The 23,152-nt window shown below is 40.5% G+C and overlaps 1 protein-coding gene and 1 long non-coding RNA gene across 2 annotated transcripts in view; both read left to right on the top strand.

Annotated features, from left to right (window-relative positions):
- The window catches only part of LOC141774452 (uncharacterized), a 393,135-nt gene extending 371,116 nt beyond the window's left edge, over nucleotides 1-22,019 (top strand). The window contains exon 2 of the long non-coding RNA XR_012595349.1: nucleotides 17,616-22,019. This is a non-coding gene — a long non-coding RNA (uncharacterized LOC141774452). The remainder of the gene's footprint in view (nucleotides 1-17,615) is intronic.
- LOC141774449 (deubiquitinase DESI2) lies at nucleotides 237-22,019 on the top strand. Its single transcript, XM_074647124.1, has 5 exons — nucleotides 237-920; nucleotides 11,823-11,895; nucleotides 12,086-12,179; nucleotides 13,809-13,950; nucleotides 15,995-22,019. The coding sequence occupies exons 1-5, from the start codon at nucleotides 882-884 to the stop codon at nucleotides 16,268-16,270; spliced, it is 624 nt and encodes a 207-aa protein (XP_074503225.1). The 5' UTR covers nucleotides 237-881; the 3' UTR covers nucleotides 16,271-22,019.
- Nucleotides 22,020-23,152: the final 1,133 nt, after the last annotated feature.

Raw genomic sequence — 23,152 nt, 5'->3', positions numbered from 1 at the left:
CTGACTGTCCACACATTGCTGATGTACAGAGCCCCCCTAGATGATGTACTTCGGTAAAGCTGGAAAGATATTGACAGATTCAAACTTCCTGGATCAATAACTCATAACCAAAACGTTGTTAAAACACAAACACACAGATTTCTCCTAAGGGGTCTAGGGGGGCTCCATAAGTTCCAGCTAAAAAAAGCTGTTTTTAATTTAAAAACTACATCCCCCATAATGCTCAGCGCACCAAAGGTTGATTAATCGAGTGCGGACTCATCGTTCACCGCTCTGCTCGCCCACTCCTCTCAACCGTCCAGCTCTCATTCTGCCTGGCTGCTGGATCCATGGCTACCGTTAGCTAGCTAATAAAGGGAGTATATATAGCAAGTCATTCTCTGTGAGCTAATTCTGCACCAATACCTCAACATTATGTCATTTTGATGATTCAATTCGTTTGGGGAAAATGTATTTGAGGTTTTTCCGTGCCAACGCGCCTCCTAGAAGACTAAAATCCTCCTTGTAAAGTGCTCTTTTTCACTCCGACCTCGGTAGCTTGAAGCGGCTCATCTGTCCTCCGTGACGCCGCCGCTGCTGCTCCGTGACCGGGCTGGATCTGGACAAAGCCCCGTCAGATGTTGGACGGTAAAAACACCCTCGGAACTGTTTTTTTACACCGGGGTTGTGAGGTTGAATCTTCAAGCTGATCATCTGTGGTGAAAGTGTCAGGAGGAATAAAGGAGGAGGAGTGAGGGAGGTCTATTTTTGGAGGGCGAGAGTCTGGATCTCGCTCCCCCGGAAAAGGACGCAGGAGTCGGGGGGCTGTGCGGAGGAAGAAGACCCCCGCACCGCAGAGACGAAGAAGGGACTATAGGGGGTGAAAAGTGGGGTTGCAAGTGATGGCAAACGAGCCGATCATCCTCAACGTCTATGATATGGTGAGTAGTCAAAGAGCCAGAAAAAAAATAATGTTTTATTACTACTTTATCAAAGTATGGTTCATATGTGCATTGATTTTAGCATGTCAACAATGGGACGCCACGCCAAACTCCATTATTTAATTCTCTATTTTATTCAGCAGTTATTCAAAGATAGTTAGATTTTGGTATGAAGTATATTGTTTTATATATTATGAGCTATTCTTCAATTCGGCATACATTTACAACACCAAACTCTGCTAGTTTTAAGCTAAGCCACAATGTGTGTTGCCTAAACCTAACCAAGTTGATCTATTCCTAAACCTAGTAGTCTTATTCAAAAAACTGACAATAACCAGATATTTTCAGTCAAAGAGCCAGAAAGATGGCATGTTTTATTACTACTTTATCCAACGTATGGTTCAAATGTGTATTGATTTTACCATGTCAACAATGGGACGCCACGCCAAACTCCTGTTATTTAATTCTCCATTTTATTCAGCAGTTATTCAAAGATGGTTTGAATTTGGTATGAAATATATATACAGTATTTTTAAATGATTATGAACCATTCTTCAATTCGGCATACATTCACAACACAGTGCAGTACGTTTTCTTGACGTGAAGTGCTTTTTGGAAGAGGCTTTACACTATTCAGATAAAAGCAGTTTAAACCTGAGCTTTGCTAGGTGTGTTCAGTGCAACACACTCCATACAGTACCAGAACACATCTGTAAAAAACGTGTTTTCTAATGGGGCCAGGTTAAACAGTTTTAAACTGTAATTTGAAAGATGAAACACACACCGGTTCACACATGTCACATTGACAATATTTGGCTTTTCCATGATCAGGACAGGAGCAAAATAGTCCTTGTTGGACTTTCTATAAGCTGTGACTCAAGTAAGTGAAACATTTCCGCCCAGTCGCACAGAAGTTCATGAAATAATCAACCACGCTCTTTTTCTACTTTTCAACTTCTGTACTTAAGTTACGGCACTTCCGGTGTTATTTTAATCCAAGCCACAATTTTTTCGTAAACCTAACTAAGTAGTTTGTTGCCTAAACCTAACCAAGTCGATCTATTCATAAACCTAGTAGTTTTATTTTGAAAAGACTGGAGCGGAAATTGACACGTGCGTCACGTGTTGTTGAAAGTCGTGCTGAGCGTCACGAATAAAGAAGTAAATCCGTGTCGATTTACACAAATCAAATAGATTCAATTTTGTATTTCACGTATTTCACGAACTGTGAGACTGTTGGAATATTTACAGGACACATGCTGTTCCAAGGAGTCACCTTTTCTTTAAGTGTTTCCTTTTATAGTCATTCATCCGTGTCAGTCTGTAAACAAACCACAGCTTTTTAGTATTTCAGTTCACTCAGGATGAAAACAGGAAAACATGGGACTCCAACTCAAACTGCTGCTAAACCACAAGTGGATGTGAAAGTAAACTGACATTTCACCCATGCAAACTGCATTTCTGGAGAGGGAAATGTATTTCTCTTTGTTACAGAATGAGCCAGAGGTTGAATTTGAGTCACTATGTTGTCACCATGCAGCAGTGAGTCAGTGGAGAGGTGGGGGCTGGAAATCGACTGATCTGTTGATGAATCATTGATTGATATGGATTCCCTACGGCGGACGGATTTCACTTACAATGGGAATTGTCTTTGGGGTTATGAAACGAGCAGAGGCAGTGTTTACTTTGCCTGGAAAACCACAACCTGCCAGGCTTTTGTCCTTTTTATCCACCTTATTCCTAACCATCATGATGCCTTGCGTGAAGTATGGGCGCAACTTCCGGCGCTCTCTCCTAGAGCGACTGCATTAAAAAAATCTAGTAAAACATGTGGGAACATCACCTATTACACCTCAAACGGGATAATGTGATCATACCTCTGCCTTCTACTATGGAGGGATGGGAGGAGGAGCATATTTAGCTACTTTATTGACTCCGATGCTGCAGACGGTGAAGCGATGAACAATCTGAAAAGCTCTGAGGCAGATCAGTACCTCCACAGTAACAAGGGTTTGTTTTTTTTGTGCCATAAACTGCCTTACATTTTAAACCGTACAGAAAATAGTAAAAGTAACTGTCTGTCATTAAACAGACGCTACAATGCTGTGTCCTCCCTACACATGAAATCCTACCTGATGTTCTCCTGGCACTGCTGTCAGTCCTTTTAATGACCTGACGTCTCTTCTCCGCTGCTCTTTTGTAGCCCAACTACAAAGTAGGATACGTGTTTTGCTCCGTTGACTTTTTGTCGACTAAATGAAATGTGCACATATAACTTAAAGGGTTTTGGGTGGTCTATTCAAGTTTTGTTTCTCAGCCACATTCTTCTGGATTCCTCGTCTGTAGGTGGGCGATGGAAACTGTACCGTTGGTCACAAGAACAATCCCTTTTTGTTTTGGGTGCATGTTCAACACACTGTTGTTGAAGCCACAAATTTAGCTTTGTCTGGTTGTTAGTACAGCCGCGAATGCAAGGACATTTTAGAAAATGCAAATTAGTTAAATATCTGTTAAAAACAATAAAGCAGGATTTGCTAAATTGAAGGCAAATTACTTTTCGAAACAAGCGCCGTTGGCAGTTAGCCACTATGGTTAGCCTATGGGACTAACTAGTTTACTGCTACTTCCGCTACCTCACCTGAAGTTACGCCCATTATCTTTTCTACAGTAACAGCCCCCGAGAATAAGGTGGATACGTCCTCATGCTTTTGTCTTCTTTTTCCTCCCCCGCTTGTAAAAGTCAAGAAGATATCTAAAGATATTTTATTCCCGATTCAATATGAAGATCCTGTCTCTCTTTCTAGTGAGGATTCTTCTTGTCTCGCTCCTGTTAATCTGATTTAGTGCTGTTGTGCTCCCTTTTAGCTGATGGTCAATATGGCATCACAGGCCTGAGGTCAGAAGGTTGAAGGCTGTTTTAAATGGATTAACACTGAGAGCCACAGAGTCATTAAACAGGCCTTTGAGGATCAGTGCAAACTATGTTTCCTTGTAGTGTATCTATAGTAGCGTAACACACTGTGTGAAATCACGGGTGGCTTTTATAAGTGCTGTTCCTTCTCATATTTATCACCATAACTACTGGATTTGTTCCATCCTTTCCTCCTTCCTTCCTCATCCATTGATTCACGCTCTACTTTCCTTTCTGTCACATCTTTCTTTCCTTCTCTGTCGTCCCCTTGTCTCCCCTCATCCCCTACTCGTTTTCGCTCTTTCCTCTCTCCTCTCTCCTCCCCCTCTTCCTTTCACTTCCTCATGTCTTCCACTTGACTTGCGGTCCACATTAGTTTCTTCTCGGTGACGACTGAAGAGCTTTTATCTCTGTCTCAGTTCCATCCATGTGAACGGCTGCGGGGGCCTTGACACACTTTCACACACACAGCGCTTACAAAAGCTACTTATACATAGCTATAACACACACATGTGTGTAACTTGAATTTGACAGTTGCGGGCACTCTTGTGCTTTCTGTTCATTGATTCGTTGAGGCTTCAGTTGTTATCTATATTGAGGTTTAAGTGTGTATGTGTGAAAGGCAGAATGAGTGTGCACATTCAAAGGAATTTGGTGGTTTGGGCTTGTGCGTGCAGATCGACTCACACCCATGCATATTTTTGGTGTTAGTAGTGTATTTTTGTGTGGGCTACTTCCTCTGTCTATTGATTAGGCTGTTCTGACGCGAGTACTGTAAGAAAATGACCAGCTGACTTCTGGGGATTATGACTGTCTGCATGCTCTCTGCAGTGACTGGTAGACTTGCTGTCTGCTGGTTGATTAACCCTCTGAAACCCGCGAGGATTTTGACTTTTATTCTTAAAAAATTACTTGATTAATCGATTATCAAAATAGTTGGCATTCAATTTAATAGTTGACAAATAATCTATAAATCGATTAATTGTTGCAGCTCTAAAATAAAAGCACCAAATCCTCACAATTTAGAAGCTGGAACAAGAGATAGTTTGGTAAAAAAATGACATTTGATTAATCAATTATATCAAAATTGTTGCTGAATAACTTGTTGTTAATTGTGTTCCACTCTAGTAAATAGTAGAATTAGCACAGTGGTGCAGTACATGCTATAAAGTTGTTATTCCAGTTTGTTGCATGATGATGCTGCACTACCGCTAAACTTTAGACAGAATTCATGGTCATCAGACGGACTGAGCGGGGCCTTATTTATTGGCTTAATGAGCAGTCGTGTGTCTGGTTAGCCGACTGGCTGTTTGTCTAAGAAAGGAAGTCAGGAAACTGCAGAGATGAGATAATGGCAGAGGTCAAGACAGTGGCGACACACACTGCAGGATCCCCACCGCCGTCTCGGATGTTCACACCGTGTAATGAGCAGTGGCAGCGAGTGCTAACTGAAGTGCAGCCTGGTTGGGGGCTGAGGGGCGCAGCGTGGAGGCTCAGTGAGTGCATCTGTCATTTTAGGCAACATGTCAGTCTGTCGGCCCTTTGGTGTAGGGATGCACCGATACCGATACCGGATCGGATATCAGGCTGATACTGACTCAAAAGTTAGTGCAACTGCACGATTTATTATTTTAATAATAAATAAAAAATCGGTTCATTTTGAAGTTTTTTTACCAAGTTGCTGGAGCACGATTTATTATTTTAATAATAAATACTAATTTTGTTAATTTTGAAGATGTTTTACCAAGTTGCTGGAGCACGATTTATTATTTTAATAATAAATACTAATTTTGTTAATTTCGAAGATGTTTTACCAAGTTGCTGGTGCACAATTTATTATTTTAATAATAAATAAAAAAAAATTTGATTTTGAAGATGTTTTACCAAGTTGCTGGTGCCCAATTTATTATTTTAATAATAAACAACAATTCAATACATTTCTATCTATGTATTTATTTGTGACATTTTGTTTTACAAAGTTAAGAAAACAAGGTTTTAGTCGAGCCTGATGTTTCCTTACACATAAAAGAACAATCCCACTCACTTCCACACAATGAGGCATACAGTTCATGAATTAAACACTGGTATTGGTGGGATCGGTACTCGGTATCGACCGGTCCAGGTATCACTATCGGTATCGGGACTGAAAAAGTCGGATCGGTGCATCCCTACTGTGGTGTAAGTAAGACACTGACCATTTACTCTAAAAGACAAATACCCCTTTGCAGTTGAGGAACAATGCTGTCACGTGACTAACAGGAATATCTTTACAAAATTAAGTACAGACCCCCACCACCACCACCATTTTTTCTTTCCAATTCACTCTGTCAGGACCTCCCTGCCGTCCTGCTCCCATCTCTGCTAAGTGGATTTCCTGGCCAGCTCTGAGTGCTTTAGTACGCTGCTCTAATGAGACAGCATTATCTGCACACCACCTGTCCGCCTGCCAGACACCGCCGTGGTCTACTGTATCTGAGAGTGTTTTAAGGTATTAGGTTTAACAGCGTCACGCAGGTTGTTGTGGCTGTGGATGACTCGCTCGGGATCAATTATCAGTCAGGACTCCGGTTCTTCCTTTGTGCCGTCTAGTTTACAAGGTAACGTGTGTCAAGACAAGAGGAATAACTTAGTGAGTGTGCGGTGTAGCAGTGCTGTTTGTCCTCCTAATTTTGTAAAATAAATTATCTAAGAAATTCAACTTCCTTTTTTATGATATATTGCATCATAACTGTGTTATACTGCACAAAAGACATTTTTGCTTGGGGTTCAGAGGGTTAATGCAGCACAGTAAAAATGTACCAGCTTGTGGCTCAATATGTGTTTTTCGTTTGGTTTCAGTCAGCATGTGTCCACTGCAGAGTTTCAAAGCAGTGATGCACACACTAAAGCTAATTCATTCATATTTCATTGCTAATTATTCTGTTTAACATTTATAATCATTACAGCACTGCACTAGTGGCATGATTAAGTATACAGGCATTAACTGCAGCACCCAGCTTCTCTTCTTCCATCCATCTCTCTTTCCCTCCCTCCCTTTAGCTCTCTTTATTTCATTCATAAACACACAAATGCTCGCCGTACACACACTCAGCCCGCTCCCTGTGCTGTAGCGGAGGCGGGTTTTAACGAGCTTTGAAGTAATGAGGGCCCAGATAATAGTCTTATTGCACCACCGAGGGGGGGGAGTAGCGTACTAAACTAGCAGATTAGCTTACTACAATGTTTTCCCACACACAGTCCTGAGACTCATCCCGCGGCTGCATTTGCTGTTACGTGTTTGGGCATCTAACTGACACTCTACTGAGAGGGATTTAGAGTTAGTGCAACTGCACAATAAGCTTGTATTCGTGTTTAAAGTGTTCCTTTTGTGTGAAGTCAGTTGTGGCTTTTTGGGGACTCTCGTATCTGTGGGTTTCTTTTGCAACTTAAATGCTGTTGTGGATTCTTCAGTTTTCTGGACAGGATCCACTTAAAGCTCACGCTTCTTAGGAAAAGCCGTGAAGCTTCACTTAGTGACTGAACTTCTGAGCACTCTTTGAGAAGCAGCCGTTGTAAACACAGGTTGCTATTATTACTGTGCTCAGAGAAACACGGATACAAGCAGGAGCTTAATAATGCTGTTTTTGCTCAAAGAAATCTTAAAAGGAGATTTGCTGATGTGATAAATTATCTGTGCTGGAAAAATCCTGCCAGTGGAAATGTTAGAAGTTACATGGTGAGATGTTGTACTATACATCAGACCGGCACATACACATACTTCGCAAAAAGTCAAGGCCACACGCCCTTCTGCCGGATAGAAAACCGAAGACCCCGTAGATATCAATGCAATTTGGCTTATGTTTGGATTGTAGTTTTGACAAGTTATATGCATTTATCTCTTTTTATACAAATGTTTGTTTTGTCTAATAATCATTTTGTGAGCTCGCCTGAACCTGAGCGTTTGCGATACGTTAATAAATGAAGGTTGATCGACGCCCTTCAGTCCTCTCCCGTCCAACACAGTGGCCGGATATTGCTTATCCAGACATCTCTACATATTTGATTGAATCACGTCAGGCTGAGTGTTATCTGTAAATAACCAGCCTGTTAATAGCCAACTGTTTGATCTATAGGCTGAGATTTAGTTGGCGACGACAGTCTGATGCTGCTTAATTATGACTGTATTACTGCAGCAGTCTCCCATTCAAGCTAACGTTACCAGCATCATTTAGTCATTTATCACACTGACAGTGAATATTCATGTATCGTATGTGCCTCTCAGTGTGAAAGCCTTGTTAACCCGCTACACAACAGCTTTTTATCATTTTCTCTCAGGGGAACAAATTGGAGATCAGCGTCTGTGGATTTATTGTTGGTGTAACCAACTAGACAGCAACTCTTCAGCAACATTTCTTACTAATACCGAAGATGGCAGACATGTTTCAACTTCTTCATGAGGGACACGGGATTGTTTTCCCCCAAAAGGGGGCGTGGTCATGAGAGCCTACTCCGGATGACGTGTTGTTTTTGGACTAGATGTTGATGATTCATCTAAATGTGATGGGGTGGTCAGTTGATAAATCCTGTGAGCCACACTTGGCCCTCTTTAGCGCGACATTCAGTCTTGGTTTGCATAAAATGATAAGTGGTAGCTGATTTGGTATCGATGTTGGACAATTAGAAGTCCAGTTAAGTGGATCTGAAAGGGGATTTCCTTTGTCTTGTAGTAAAAGCCATTCGCTGACTCTTGCAGTAGCTTTTTTTTGTGCAGCGTTTCAACCTCTTATGTAGGTCAGGAAGCAGACACACAGTGCTTGCAGTGTGAGACGATGAGCTGAGATGTTGTGCAAGAAAAACATCTTGGCTCAGCAGTGTTATGTTCAGTTGTATCTGATATTGTAGAATTTACTGCATAGAAAAAATGAGGGATACATATCCAAATCTGAATTAGTCATTACCCTGAATAAACTTGTGTTATTGTCGATTAACCTGTCTTTTATTTTCTTGATTGATTGATTAGTTGTTTGGTCTTTAAAATGTCATAAGATGGTGAAAAATGTTGATCAGTGTTTCCCAAAGCCCAAAATGACGTCCTCAAATGTCTTGTTTTGTCCACAAGTCAAAGACATTCAGTTTCCTGTCATAGAGGAGTAAAGAAACCAGAACATATTCACATTTTATTTTCTTAAAAAATTACTCAAAACAATTAATCTATTATCAAAATAGTTGGCGATTATTTTAATAGTTGACAAAAAATAATGGATTAATCGTTGCAGCTCTAGTCTGAAGAGAAATGTCCACATTCATCTTTTTTCTTGTCCTTCCTCACTGAAGAAGAGGACGAAGGTGGATGAAGAGAGCTGATCAGTCAACTCCAGCAGACTCACCTTTCACCTACTTTAACTCCAAGACACGCTTGTTTATTTTGCTCATCAAGGTGACTTGAAGGCAATGAACTATAGAGGGAAATTAGTCTCAAAAAGGTCACAAATGTGTATTAGATGACTGACAAATGAAAAATAAGATTTACAAATGTGTATAACGCTTCTGCGTAATTTTGCGTATTCACACATTCGTCTACAAATCTACATACAAATACAGTCTGAACACATGTAAAACAGTTTATAGGCTACTTTATTGAGTATGTAATGTATGTGTTCTAATCGAGGAGTGACGAGCTATTCCGTCTATTTAGAAAAGCGTCTTTCCCACTTTGAAATTACACATGATTTTACCAGAAGTCCGGATGTCCCAGTTTTCCACCATTACTTAAACGCAGCATGCATTTTTGGATCTGTGTGGAGCTGGAGACCATAAAAATAGTCTCAAAACTCCACACACAAAGTAACCTGATCCGTGGGTATCAGGCGATCCGTGCACGCACAGGAAGCTTTTTGAAAACGAAAAATATCAGATCTGTGAAGTTGAACATCTGTAAGTAAAATATTAACATTTATTCAGGTTGTGATGTGTGCATTTGTAAAGCTGTTTTAGATGTGTTCAAGTTGATTGGAAGACTCATTTGTGAGTACCCAAAATTACGCACAAATTTGTTTTACACATTTGAAAATCTTATTTTTTCATTTGTAGATTATGTAATACATAATGACCATTTTGAGACTAATTTCACTCCATAATGAACAGGATTCAGTTTTGCAACAAGAAAGATGTGGAATCACTTTTATTGAAATTAATGTGAAATTCAATTCTGCAAAAATACAGTTAACTGCACTTGTAGAAGAAAAAACAAAGTGTACGTTTGATACTGTAATGCAAAACAGTAGTGCAAAAGGTTATGTGTCATTGAGATACATAATCCATCACAGTGGTCAAAGTTTAGCCATTCAGTGAACTCACTTTACTGCAACAAGTCATAGTTGACTGCTGTACTTGCTGACCAGCCCTCACTTCTCTCTCTCTCTTCCATTTTTACAAAGAACATCCAGTAATCCGCCTTTTTTTGTACATAGTGTTTATTAATTTACCTATGCTGTTTTTAGCCATTTTCTTATGTGTTTGTCATACTGTATTGTATCTGTGCTGTTTGTGTCACTTGTGTGGACTGTGCTACTGCCTCTTGGCCAGGTCATCATTGTAAATGAGAATTGGTTCTCAATTGATTTTACCTGGTTAAATAAAGGTCAAATAAAAAAAAAAAACTGCTCACCTTTGTTATCTTACCCTTTACAACTTGCATCTCATGTTTCTGCTCTAGTCAGAAAGGTGGCACTTCTCTCCAGCAGGTATACCTACCAGTTTATTATTACCTGACATGTGCAACAAGTAGCTATATATACAGTGTCCTCATTAACTATTTTGATCACAGTCTGTGTTTAAACTGTTACAGACGATGTGCATAGAGAAACATTTGCAATCCAGATGACTGCCAGCTCGGCTGCCACTGATTGCGTGCATAACACTAGACAGGAAGTACGAGAATCGTTTTTAAATAGATTGCTATCGTTTTCAGGCTGCAAAATAGGTTTTGCAAATGGTTTGCCTGTGCACAATGCATGATGCCCAACTGATGCTGCTGTGTTGTAACAAAAACAAAACACAGCAATTTGTGATCAGTTTGGTGTTAAATAGTAGGTGTGTAATAGGTAATTGTAAAAGAAGGAAAATAAAAGCTGTGTAGATTTTATTAATTGACCTGTCACTACCTATCCTCTGATGCTTCAGTCATCACCAGGGCGGAAACTATTAATCAATTGACCGTGAAAATGATTGGCAATCATTCTGATAATCCTTTAAGTTATTTAGCAAGCAAAAATATCAAACATTAGTTGGTCGGGCTGCAGCTTTCGATCAATAAATATGGATTATCTGCGATATTTTCACGCCACGTCATTGTTATGTTTGTCGAACATTAGACATGGGTGTGGCTCTTTGTTTGTGTGCAGCTTGAACGGCATCTGGCTCATTTACTGAGTTGTTATTCATCATCCTCAAGATGTCAAATCGAGCTCACATTCCCTCGCTTCATCCGCTGTGATAACTCATCTTTTTCCACACAAACAAGCTCTGCCTAGCAACAGCCTGGCCAATCGGCTCGTAGCCGCAGGATGTTAGACAGGCACACCACTGAAAAGATGGAGACGTCACTGCTGCTGCTGCAATTATTGATTTTGTGTGCCTTTCATGTGTTTGTATGTGGGCCTGTTTTTTATTGTTGGTGTGTATAAAGGATCTCAATGCCTCTGCAGATGCCATCTGTGGTGTAACTGCAGTGACCACGAAAAGGTTACATCACACATTTCCGATTCATTCATATGTTAATAGGAAATTTAATAATTTGAATTGTATTTATGTGATGTTCTGCTTTAGTGCTGAAACAATCGCTCATTGTGCATCCCTTTAAAAACACTGGTGTCGACCCATTTCAGAGACATTTTGTGTACACTACATACTTTAGTATATGTTTTTAAATGCAGCACGTCCATCCAGGCACTGTTGAATACATACAAAAGACATTTTATTCAGTGTCTGTTTCTGTCTCTTTCTGTCTTCAGTACTGGATCAATGAGTTTACCAGCACTCTGGGCATCGGAGTCTTTCACTCAGGGATTGAGATCTATGGAAGAGGTAAGATTAGCCAGAAATATGACACCACATATATCAGTTGACTGCCTGTGGATGGTGTTTCAGAAAGGATGCTCAGAATATATTACAAATGTCAAGCATGTCTGGATAAAGTTGTTATTTGGCACAGAGAGACTTGGTTTGCATGAGAATGGTTTGTACTCATGTTTTTTTTTTAATGTTGTGTGTTTAGAGTTTGCTTATGGCGGACACCCGTACCCATTCTCAGGGATCTTTGAGATTTCACCCGGTGATGCAACCGAACTCGGCGAGACGTTTAAGTTCAAGTAAGTAAGAGATATTTGGTGTTTTATATGCACAGAATCACAGTTTATACATGTGTTCTCTCTGTTTCCCAAATATGCATCCAACAGCTTGCCAGTCAGTCTCTCAATTAGCGAGACGACATGACAGAGAGATTAAAATAAATACATGGATAGAGAGTCGGCATGTGACAGACATGTTATGATTTCACACTTTTGTCCTCATGGATCGCGGCAGCTGACTCAACCCGGAAAGATGAGATAAAACGGAGAAGATTGAGCTGAAAAAAGTGGTCATGTGTTACTGTCTGCATGCTGTGACTTTGAAATGGAAAAAGCTCCTCAAATAAATGCGTGCATTATGATTTTAAAGCGTATAATGTTCTGTTTATGTAGTCAGAAAGACTGTGGTTTGTGGTGTTGTGATGGACTGCTGTATATTCTTTGGTGTTTAGTAGATTTTTTGATTCTGCATGTAAGTGAATGAGGTGGAAAAGAACAAGTTGGATGATCTGTAGGCCTGTGAACCCAACGGTGTATAACCCACTGTGCCATGTCAGAAAGGTGTTGAGCTAAAAATAAGTTGATTCAGCTTAACTGCAGAAACTAAAGGGCTTGTAAATATGTAATATTTCTCTCACATCAGTGCTGTGTGGGATTCAGGTCTGTTGTGTTGGTGAGACAGAAGAGCATCCAGTCAGTTCAATACGTTTTGGGATTCCCAGAATCAGCCCAGGGTCTGTGTTTGTGTGCGTCTACACAGAGCTACTGTGTGTTACTTCTGCTCTAGTTGATCTGCCCCGTGGCTTTAGACAGACTCTGCTTTGCACACACACACAGGCACGCATGCTGTCTCCATGCAGGCCACTACACCGCAAGTATGGATCATCTGGGACAAATGCCTACATATCACCCACTGTGGTCGCGTCTCTTTGCCAAATGCAAAGCGAAGCGAGCTCTCTCCCAGTGCAAAACATTACATCAAGATATTCCTTATTTTAGAGGTTAAAGAGACAAACCAGGTGAATATTGGTGAAAAGTTGTAACATTGAATAGATCTGGTAAATCAATTCTCCACATTTGTTGTTTACTCCGCTCTATTCGGAGTCGTGCTTGATATATAAAATGAGTAAACACGTTATATAGCGCAAGTGGAGTCAAACTGACCTCTGCATCTGAAAACGTCTTTGTACAGTGCAGCAAAGTCATTTCAGACGTGACAGACGGTGATATTTTGGCCGTAGAAATGTGTAGACTTTAGTTTTGCTTCCTTCCTTCCTACCTTAAGGGTGATTCAAGACCCCTCCGCTTTGCATCAGCGTCCTGCTCAGCCTATCGGGGTTCATTTCACAATAACGACCAGCTCACTATGAGTACCCTTACTTATTGACAGAGCATTTCTATTTTAACCGGCACAGCTTTTCTAGCCGTTACGGCGACTGGTTTAGCGGCCCAGGAAACTCACAGATGGACTGCATGCATTGTACATCCTCTCAGCTGATGCTACTCAGCCAATCAAATCTGTGCATTCCGATAACTTTGCAAAAGAGGTTTTAAAAAAAAATGCCCCGAAGTTGTTTTTGATGTTTTGTCAGTGAGTAAAAATATCTAGTAACACCTGCCTCCGCACCCTTTCCCCGCTCGTCTCTGTAGAGAAGCCATAGTCCTGGGCAGCACAGACTTCACAGAGGAGGATGTGGAGCGGATCGTGGAGGAGATGGGGAAGGAGTACAAAGGCAACGCCTACCACCTCATGCACAAGAACTGCAATCACTTCTCTTCGGCACTGTCGGAGGTAGGTGCACACACACACACACACACACACACAAACAAAATGTCCTGTTTGCAGCAAGCTTGGACAAACACACACTGTACAGCACTGCACCATTTTGGCTGTTTAACTGAACTTGTGTGTGTGTGTGTGCGTTCAATCGGCTTATCCCGGTGTGACTAACGGGCAGGGAGTCTTACAGTTAGCATCTAGCACTGAGATGGGATTAAGACACACTGATACAAGCCCAGACATGCAGAGCCAGCTGGCAAACACACACACTCGCGCACAAAACATATGCTGATACTACATATACACACGGATGTACATGATACCACAGAGTTAAAGATGCAGGCATTCACACACACACACACACACACACACACACTTGGACACCACAATGCATCACATCAATGTGGTGACCGACAAAATCAAACATAAACATTTACACAAGAATATGGAGAAACAAACACACAGCTGATGGATACCACAGGGAAGCAGTGTGCTGCCCTCAGGGTTTGATTTTAATGATGACTGTAACCTCGTTCATATGGGAGGTTGACTTAAAGAAGAGGCTGAGGAAAACATGGATCGTTGTTGCAGCTTTGAAAGATCAAGCGTAACAATTGATTCTCCGGAGGGAACATTTGATGCGCGTGACTCTGATGTCAGTCCTGTTCTTGAAAAGCAAACAACACTGTCTCATTATATAAGTGGATTATCTGTTGTTCATCTTCGAGACAGACGGGAGTATCGTGGTCGTCCACTAATCACAGGGTTGGTGGTTCGATCACCAGCTCCTAGTTGAGGCTGTGCTCATCTGTGAGATCATCGGGGTTATAGCCAGAGTCATTTGCATTTTAGATAGCCTGGGGTTTCTTCCTGTCAAAACACACTCCTCTCTGAAGGAGGTGAGGAAGTTAAACTTAAACAAAGTATACACTCTGGTATCATCTGTTGGGTGCATATGGCACGGCAAAAAATGCTTAGTCGACTGCTTGGTAAGACATTTTATGTGGTTAAAAGCAAATCCACGCCCCCTGTCTCCTCGTGCATCTTAAAAAAGCAGCCCATCAGCAGCTTCTGCAAATGTTTTGATAAAAGCACAATTAAGCCCTTTGACTGGGAAACACTGAGTTTCTGGGAAGCCACTCGCCCCATAATGCTGCAAGAGCAGAGATAGAGCTAAGTGATCATAATTAGCCTTCACATTGACAGTGTTGCTGCCTGTGCCTGCACGCTCGCGTGTTAAGGGAATGGCGTGAGAGAGAAATCCACCAGAGACTCGAAAGGTCCTTCCTCGAACCAGACCGGTTTGTTAGTTGGATGAATAAATTGCTACCATAGAGGCATTTCCTGGTTTGCTACAGGTCAAAGAGTTTCTGGAATGTCTTAGGGTTTTTTTTAAATGTTTTTTTTAATCATAGAAAGTCAGGAAATGTAATACAATATGAAGGAAGTTTCAGACATTTTTTCACTTGGGTCACATCACAAGAAAATGGCAGGATGTATTTCCCAGTTATGCGCATTCATTGTTTGAGATTTCTTCCACAGCGAGCTCAGCCGTACGTGGACGGACTCAGATGATTTCCGACCTACAAAACATTAACAAACCAGGAAGAAGAGTAAAATGTGTAGACCATGAAGGCCTTTTTGTTTAGAGAGCAAATGCAAATGCATCTAAGCAAGCTTAGATTAATATCACATTCAAAGCTGTAACTTTATTAACAGAAGAATCAACTGTTATCAGAAACAGATTCCCTCGACAATGCTTCACTTTTATCACTGATGTTACTCTCTTCAGAGCTCGGCATAGTGTTTTTGTTTTATTTTAAGTTTGTGGACTCCAGTAGTCACCTTCTCTGTTGTCAAACTGCACAACAAAACCTCTTTTTGTTTTAACATTACCTTTGTTGAAAGCAATTTTGTCAGTGTGAGAAAATTTTGATTATAATATACAGTAAAAGAAGACTAAATACTTTAGTTTTGTGGGATGAGTCGGGTTAAACATGAATCCCTGTAATGTTCTTTGTCTTGTCTCTGATGAATCCTGGTCTCCTCTCCTCAGATCCTGTGTGGCAGGGAGATCCCTCGCTGGGTCAACCGGCTGGCCTACTTCAGCTCCTGCGTGCCATTCCTCCAGAGCTGCCTGCCCAAAGAGTGGCTGACCCCGGCCGCCTTACAGTCCAGCGTCAGCCAGGAGCTCCACGGAGCGGGAGAGCTGGAGGAGGCGGAGGACGCCGCCGCCACAGCCTCCCTGGCGTCCATGTCGCCCTGCTCGCCCTCGTCCTCCTCCAGCCCCTCCTCCTTGCCTCGTCATTCCCGCCACCAGCCGCGACGGTAGAGGCTGCAAGGTCTGCTGGGAGACTGGACTTGTGGTTACAGAGACTGGCAGGTAACAAAACGCCTGCAGGATAGAGTCCAGCTACAGCCAAAAGTCCTGCCGTCGAGCAAGGCACTGAACTGCTACCTGCTCTGGGTGAGAATGTCAGCCAAATCTCTTGCAATGATCCAGAGCAGAGGAGGGAACTCTTGCTGCTGACGAAGGCAGGATCATCTCTCTAAACATGGCTGACGGATTCCAACATCCCACCCAACATCCAAACTATTTCCCTCAAATCTCTTTCATTGTTTTACCAGCCAACTTACAGCACAGAGCAGAAGCAACGCCGGTTGTTTAGCCATCAAAGTGTTTCACAATTTACCAGCCACGTACAGATTTTGCCAGCAGTTAGCTTGTTGATGGTGCTAATCCCCACCTTGTTGTAGTGGAAACCAGTGAGAGGGGATGCTGAAAAAGACGCGTTGGTTTGAGTTAGGGCTGCAACCAACGATTATTTTCATTGTCAAGTTATTTGGTCTATGAAATGGTGAAAAATGTCGATCAGTGTTTCCCAAAGCCCAAGATGACGTCCTCAGATGTCTTGTTTTGTCCACAACTCAAAGATACTCAGTTTACTGTCATAGAGGAGTAAAGAAACCAGAAAATATTAATATTTAAGAAGCTGGAATAACAGAATTTTGACTTTTTTTTTCTTAAAAAAATGACTGAAACCGATTAATCGATCATCAAAATAGCTGGAAATTAATTTAATAGTTGACAACTAATTGATTAATCGTTGCAGCTCTAGTTTGGGTCAGTTTTTAAGAACTGATCTTTAACAACCCAATTTAATTTGAGTAATCCTAGACTTTCAGACGTTCCAAAACTATTTGACCATCCAACAAGCACTTGTGATGGAGTATACTGGCACCCATAGGGGTCACTAGATGACTGAAAGGATAAGAAAGGAGATAATGATTGTTATTTCAGACTTTTCACAATTTTTTTTCTAAAAAACCTAAGGAATCCATTGGTACCAATCATGTCATACTAGCTTCTAGTGGAGGAGGCTAAATAACGCTCCAAACTTGCGCTCAATTTTGACGAGGAAAAACTGACATGGCTATTTTCAAAGGGGTCCCTTGACCTCTGACCTCAAGATATGTGAATGAAAATGGGTTCTATGGGTACCCACGAGTCTCCCCTTTACAGACATGTCCACTTTATGATAATCACATGCAGTTTTGGGGCAAGTCATAGTCAAGTCAGCACACTGACACACTGACAGCTGTTGTTGCCTGTTGTGCTGCAGTTTGCCATGTTCTGATTTGAGCATATTGTTTATGCTAAATGCAGTACCTGTGAGGGTTTCTGGACAATATCTGTCATTGTTTTGTTAATTGATTTTGTTATTATAGTTTTAAATCCCCACTAGACAAGCGCTGGTATGATTTGATCTGTGGCTGGTAACTGTCATTAAGATGTTCTTGTATTTGGCTGGTGAAATATTGAAAGCAGCCGGTGGAGTTTGAACTCGATACACTTTGCCTCGACACGCTGTGTGTGCTTCAGGACCTCAGCCTTTTTTTTGTTATTTTTCCTCTCACAGCAAGCTGGATAGAACTACAATCAGCCTCACTTTCCTCAAACACCACAAAGACACAGATAAACTGATCCAGAACCAACACACCGTGGATGGGTTCAGTTCCAGGTCATTTTTGCTTCCCGAGTCCCTTTCTCTGTTCCTTTTTTTTTTATAGGTCAAATCTGTATCAGCAGTTGTCAGGTATCTGTAGCAGCTCCTGCCCATCATGAGATAACCACACGTGATTTGAGAAAATTGAACCCATTGAAGCATGGGATTATTTAAATGTATCAGCCCGTTGTGTAATAATTATAATTATTTCTTCACCAATAATGTTTAAATTAGAGCAGACTTTTTGTTCTGGGTATAAATTATTTCTCAGTAGCAACTGCCAAGGTGCCTTTGAGCAAGGTACTTAACCCACAAGTGTCCCAGTGGCCAACAGTAGAAGACTGTGGTTGTACTGGACTGCTCCCAGTTGTCAGTGTGTTTATCTTTGTAAGTAACATGTTTGACCAGAGTAATTCAAATTTACATTAAAGGGACAGTTTGTGTGTTTTGAGGTGGGATTGTATGAGGTACTCATCTATAGTCAATGTATTACCTACAGTAGTATGGTGGTCGACACTAATATGACCCGTCAGAAGGTTTGTACATAGAACCAACCAAAACGCTGGCGAGCCGGACACAAACGCATTACTTGAAGCCTGTGTGACATTTGATACTGCGATCTTGTGACATTGCGAGAATCCAGCTGCTGTGCAAAGTTAGGTCGACACAGAACCAAAGCAATGTACTGCTGTGGACGGGGACGGCAGCAAAACGTATTTTAGCTCCCTAAAAAATCAATACCAGTTACGCTATATTTATAATATTTTCACCGCTGTACCTTGCAGTGTGACTGCCCTTATCCTCAAGTCGTATCCATCTATGTTCTTGCCAAAGACTCCATTGAAATAACCCGTTCTCATTCCCAGGGCGTCAGATACCGGCGCTTTGTCACGGCCGTCGGCTTCAATACCGACGCACAAGGCACCCTTGAGACGCACCAAGCTTTCTATTAACTACAATGTAAATCCATCCGCGTCAATATTAAACGCTCAGGGAAAGTGCTGTGGTGACGTAGTTTAAAGAGCGAAAGAGACATACAGGGCGAGAGGGTGGGGAGGTGGATGCACGCAACAAACACGAGGCTTTCATCCTGTGTGTTTAATTTCACTTTCACTTAACAATCACCTGTTCATTCATGTCCCGTGTTCACAACATCAAGTCACATTTTCACTGTAAAAACAGTCATTTTAAGCCCAACCATGTTGTTTCTTTCTTAAACCTAACTATAGTGGTTTTGTTGCCTAATCCTATCAAGTGTTTTTGTTTAATTCACAACATTAAGTATGTGTTTACTGCGACCAAAAAGTGACGCCGAGGGGTCTGACAAAGCGTCAGTATATCACGCATTTTACATCACAGAACACGGGAGGTGCTGGTCTACCGCTGCCTCGATCGGTCGGTTAGTTTGTGTTATTGTGTGACTTTGGTTAGTTCGGATTCACACACACAAAGTCACACAATAACACAAACAAACTAACCGATCGAGGCAGCGGTAGACCAGCAACTCCCGTGTTCTGTGAGGTAAAATTACAGTTTTTTTCAGTGGAGTCTGGTTGCTTCAGTTCCCAGTTGGAAACAAAGACTATCTAGCTCTCTCGGGAAGGAAAACCAGCGAAAATATTCCAAAAATAGCGTATACTTATACTAACATTGATTCTTTCAGGTGTCTAAAATACATTTTGCTGCCGCCTTTCTCCAAACTACTGAAGGTAATTCACTGACCATGGATAAGTACCTCATACAACCCCTCTTCAAAACACCCGAACTATCCCTTTAAGGACATGATGTCAGCCCTTAACGGTTTGTAATCTACATAAATGTCTGAAGATGGTGGGATTTGGGGAAGAGTGTGTCTTAAATGGGAACTGAAACTCTCCTCTTTAACTGACCTGCCATCAGCCTGCACAGCCTGACATTTTTCCTCACATCTGTGTCCGGTTAGGGATGATGCACATTGTTGTTACCTTGGAGCATCACAGAAAAAAAACATTTTAGGTTTTATTTCAAGCGTTTACACTTTCATTTTGTGTGTGAAAAACTCACTGAAATCATCACGTACTGTCATCACACAAGAAGATGCTGCTCTATATAGGCTGTCAACAACAACACACATGCTGCATAATGTGTATCGTCCCAAACAAGAACAACGGATGTGTTGAAAACGTATCTCTCAGTCGATTATTTGACCTGTTTTGCTGGACTACAAGCAGGAAACCTGTTTTTAATCCTTTTAATGTATTTCTATGATATATGGACTCTGGCCTTTGTGTCTGTTTTGTTTATGTTCGATAAACTCAGGACTCCAAAAGGCTTTGTAATATAATCCTTTTAACTTTTTTATCCCACATTTTATGTTTGCGTTGTTGTTGCTTTTTCTAATGCAGTAGTCACTCCATAGAGCTTTTCAACAACGCACTGTGGCGGTGCAGTTTTATACTCCTCTCTTTGATAAAAAAAAAAAAGAGCTTTTGTTTACAACCTGGATGTTTGGATGTGAGCCTGTGCTGCTCTCTGTTTTCCTGTCTGTGCATGAATGTGTGAGTATGTATGTGTATATTAGTAACAACAAAGCTGCCAACTGGGCCAAATGTATCCACATCAAACACACACAGGTGCTCTGCAAGAGAGATCCACTTTACAAATGTAGCACCAAGGTTTTGTTTTCAAGATATTGCCAAATCTTCAAGAGATTGGATTTCTTTAAAACCAAGAAAACTTTTTGGTCCTTAAGCTGAACATTATTTTGGTGCTGTGGCAGATTTAAACTACTGGTAAAAAGATTATTTTCAGGACTTTGTTTTCTGACAAACAAAACCGAAACAGTGTTAAAGCAAAGACTGACATTTCTCATGAAACCAGCATATTTGTGATTTGGAGTGAATGGATTCGACTCTGTGTATCATTAACTTAATTTTAAATATTTCTTTCTACGTATGTATAATAAAAAAGTTTATATTTAATGCACAGACACTCACACACAAACACTTACTGCTGATGTCGGCGCCCTCTGCTGGCTGTTATCTGTACTGTTACTTGTCTGTGGTTCTCCTCACAGACACTGAGGTTTCCCTCAACCTTCACAGCTCCAGATAGTTTTCTGCCATTATAAGATTATTTTTGTCTTTTGACAAATTAACAATATCATCATCAAACACTCGTTATCCACCAACCAAATGCTGAGGGAGAAAATAGTTACTTTATGTTCATATCTCAACATTTAAAGTCCCACAAATCACCATTACTGAGGCCAAAGATAGTTATTACTTCACCAATCTTCACTGTTTTGTTTTGTGAACAGCCATTGAATTGTCATCACGTGTCCAACTTTTTAAATGAACCGTCATTCTCTGAGTAAATGTGATTATATCATTGCAGGGATGATGTATTTTTGTTGGCCAACCAGGAAGTTAGCATCGCCCTGGTTCCCTCGACAAAAAGCCAATCTGGGATTTTTCCATTGGGTTTTGGATTATTGCAGAAAATAAACTCTGTGGCAAACACATGTTTATGATACTTACACGTTTTGTTCAGCAAGATAATCTCCACAAATGAACACCACTTTTATGATTTTTGAAGTTTAAATGAAGAAGTAAAAAGCTAACGTGAGGCTATAAACAAACTACTACTACACTAAGCTAGACTAGTGTTCCGCGTGATGACGTCTTGTAGTCTGATTTAGCCACTTGTTAAGACATATAAAAGCTTCAAACTTCCTGAGTGGGATATTTACTGACATATTTATTTTATTCTCTTCAGCTTGTGTTTACCACAGACCTTATTTCAGGCATCTAACTAAAACCTCATTGACCTCCAGACGAGGGAACCGAAAGTGCTAAAATGCTAACTCATTTCTGGGTTTTAGGACTCATTCCTGCACCACTCTTTAGTAAATGTTCTATCAAATGATTATTTGTGTGAGCTCTGAATGTAGATTGGGAAACCTCAGTTATTCATACCCCAGAAAAAAAAACTGACTTCAGCTGTTTTACAGTGAACTTTCACAAAGCCTTCAGAGGAGTGGACCCGATTTGTACCCTGTTGTAAAGTTATTAAAGAAAAATATACAATCTGTGACTCCTACTCTGTGTCATGACTGTTTTGAGGGAAAAAAGGGTTTTATTAGTGTGAATTATAGACTGTATATAATGATGGACGACATGACAGCTCCCTAAAGTGAAGCCAAAACATCTGGATCGCCCCCTGGTGGCTGGCTGCAGTAGAGGTCATAAATAAAACTAAAAAGAGAGAATATTTTCTAATCAATCTCATTATCATTGTCACAAAGTTTTACATTCATACATAATGCAGATTTGAGTTAAACCTCACTTTAATGTTTTTAAAAAAGAAATGGAACTAAATATTAAGACAATATCTACGACGGAGTATTAGGGCCACCATCCCCCAGGTCCGTGTGGTTCTTTCTTCTGAATAAACGCAATTTCTTGCACAATCTTTTCAAGGTCCTGATACTTCTGATAATGCGGTGCTGATGTGCCAAAAGATTAAGTATTTGTGAAACCTATACTAAAGTATAACTTCACAAGATGCTCCATGTTCCTCATTTTCACACAGGCGGTAAAATTACTACTTTACAATATTATGACTTTATTCGCATAATACTATGACTTTTTTCTCTTAAACTTATGACTTTATTCTCATAATAATAAGACTTTTTTTCTCCTATATTTATGACTTTATTCTCATAATGCAACTTTTTTTTCTCATAAATCTATGACTTTATTCTCGAAATCTCTGATTTCTTTTTTTTCCCTCACTGTGGTCGTAAATATCTTCTGTAAAAAACAAAAAGGCTAGTAAAACGGTGAGTTTGTGCTCCCATTTTGATGCTTTTACTTAAGTTTTACTTTTATTTATTTATTTATTTATTTATTAATTTATTAATTAATTAATTTATTTTAACCTCTGGTATGTTTTGTATTTTATGATACTTTTTTTATTTTATGTTTTTTTTTTAATTATTATTATTCATCCCTTTATTTCCTTTACATGAATTCTTTTTACCTATGTGTTGATTTAACTGTTTTTTGTATTGTTTACACATTTAAAATAAAGTTTATTGAATTTTTTTTTTTTTTTACAATACTACACTAACCTCCCGTGATGCACCGCGCCTCGAATCCTTCTAACCAATCACAGCGTTTGTTTGGACCGTTACTCTCCTCTCATTGGCTGAGCGGGAAATTTAA

The sequence above is a fragment of the Sebastes fasciatus genome, chromosome 9, assembly GCF_043250625.1.
Source record: "Sebastes fasciatus isolate fSebFas1 chromosome 9, fSebFas1.pri, whole genome shotgun sequence".
In the NCBI taxonomy this organism is placed as follows: domain Eukaryota; kingdom Metazoa; phylum Chordata; class Actinopteri; order Perciformes; family Sebastidae; genus Sebastes; species Sebastes fasciatus.
The sequence above is the reverse complement of the archived record's forward strand: the minus strand, read 5'-3'. Positions and strand labels throughout refer to the sequence as shown.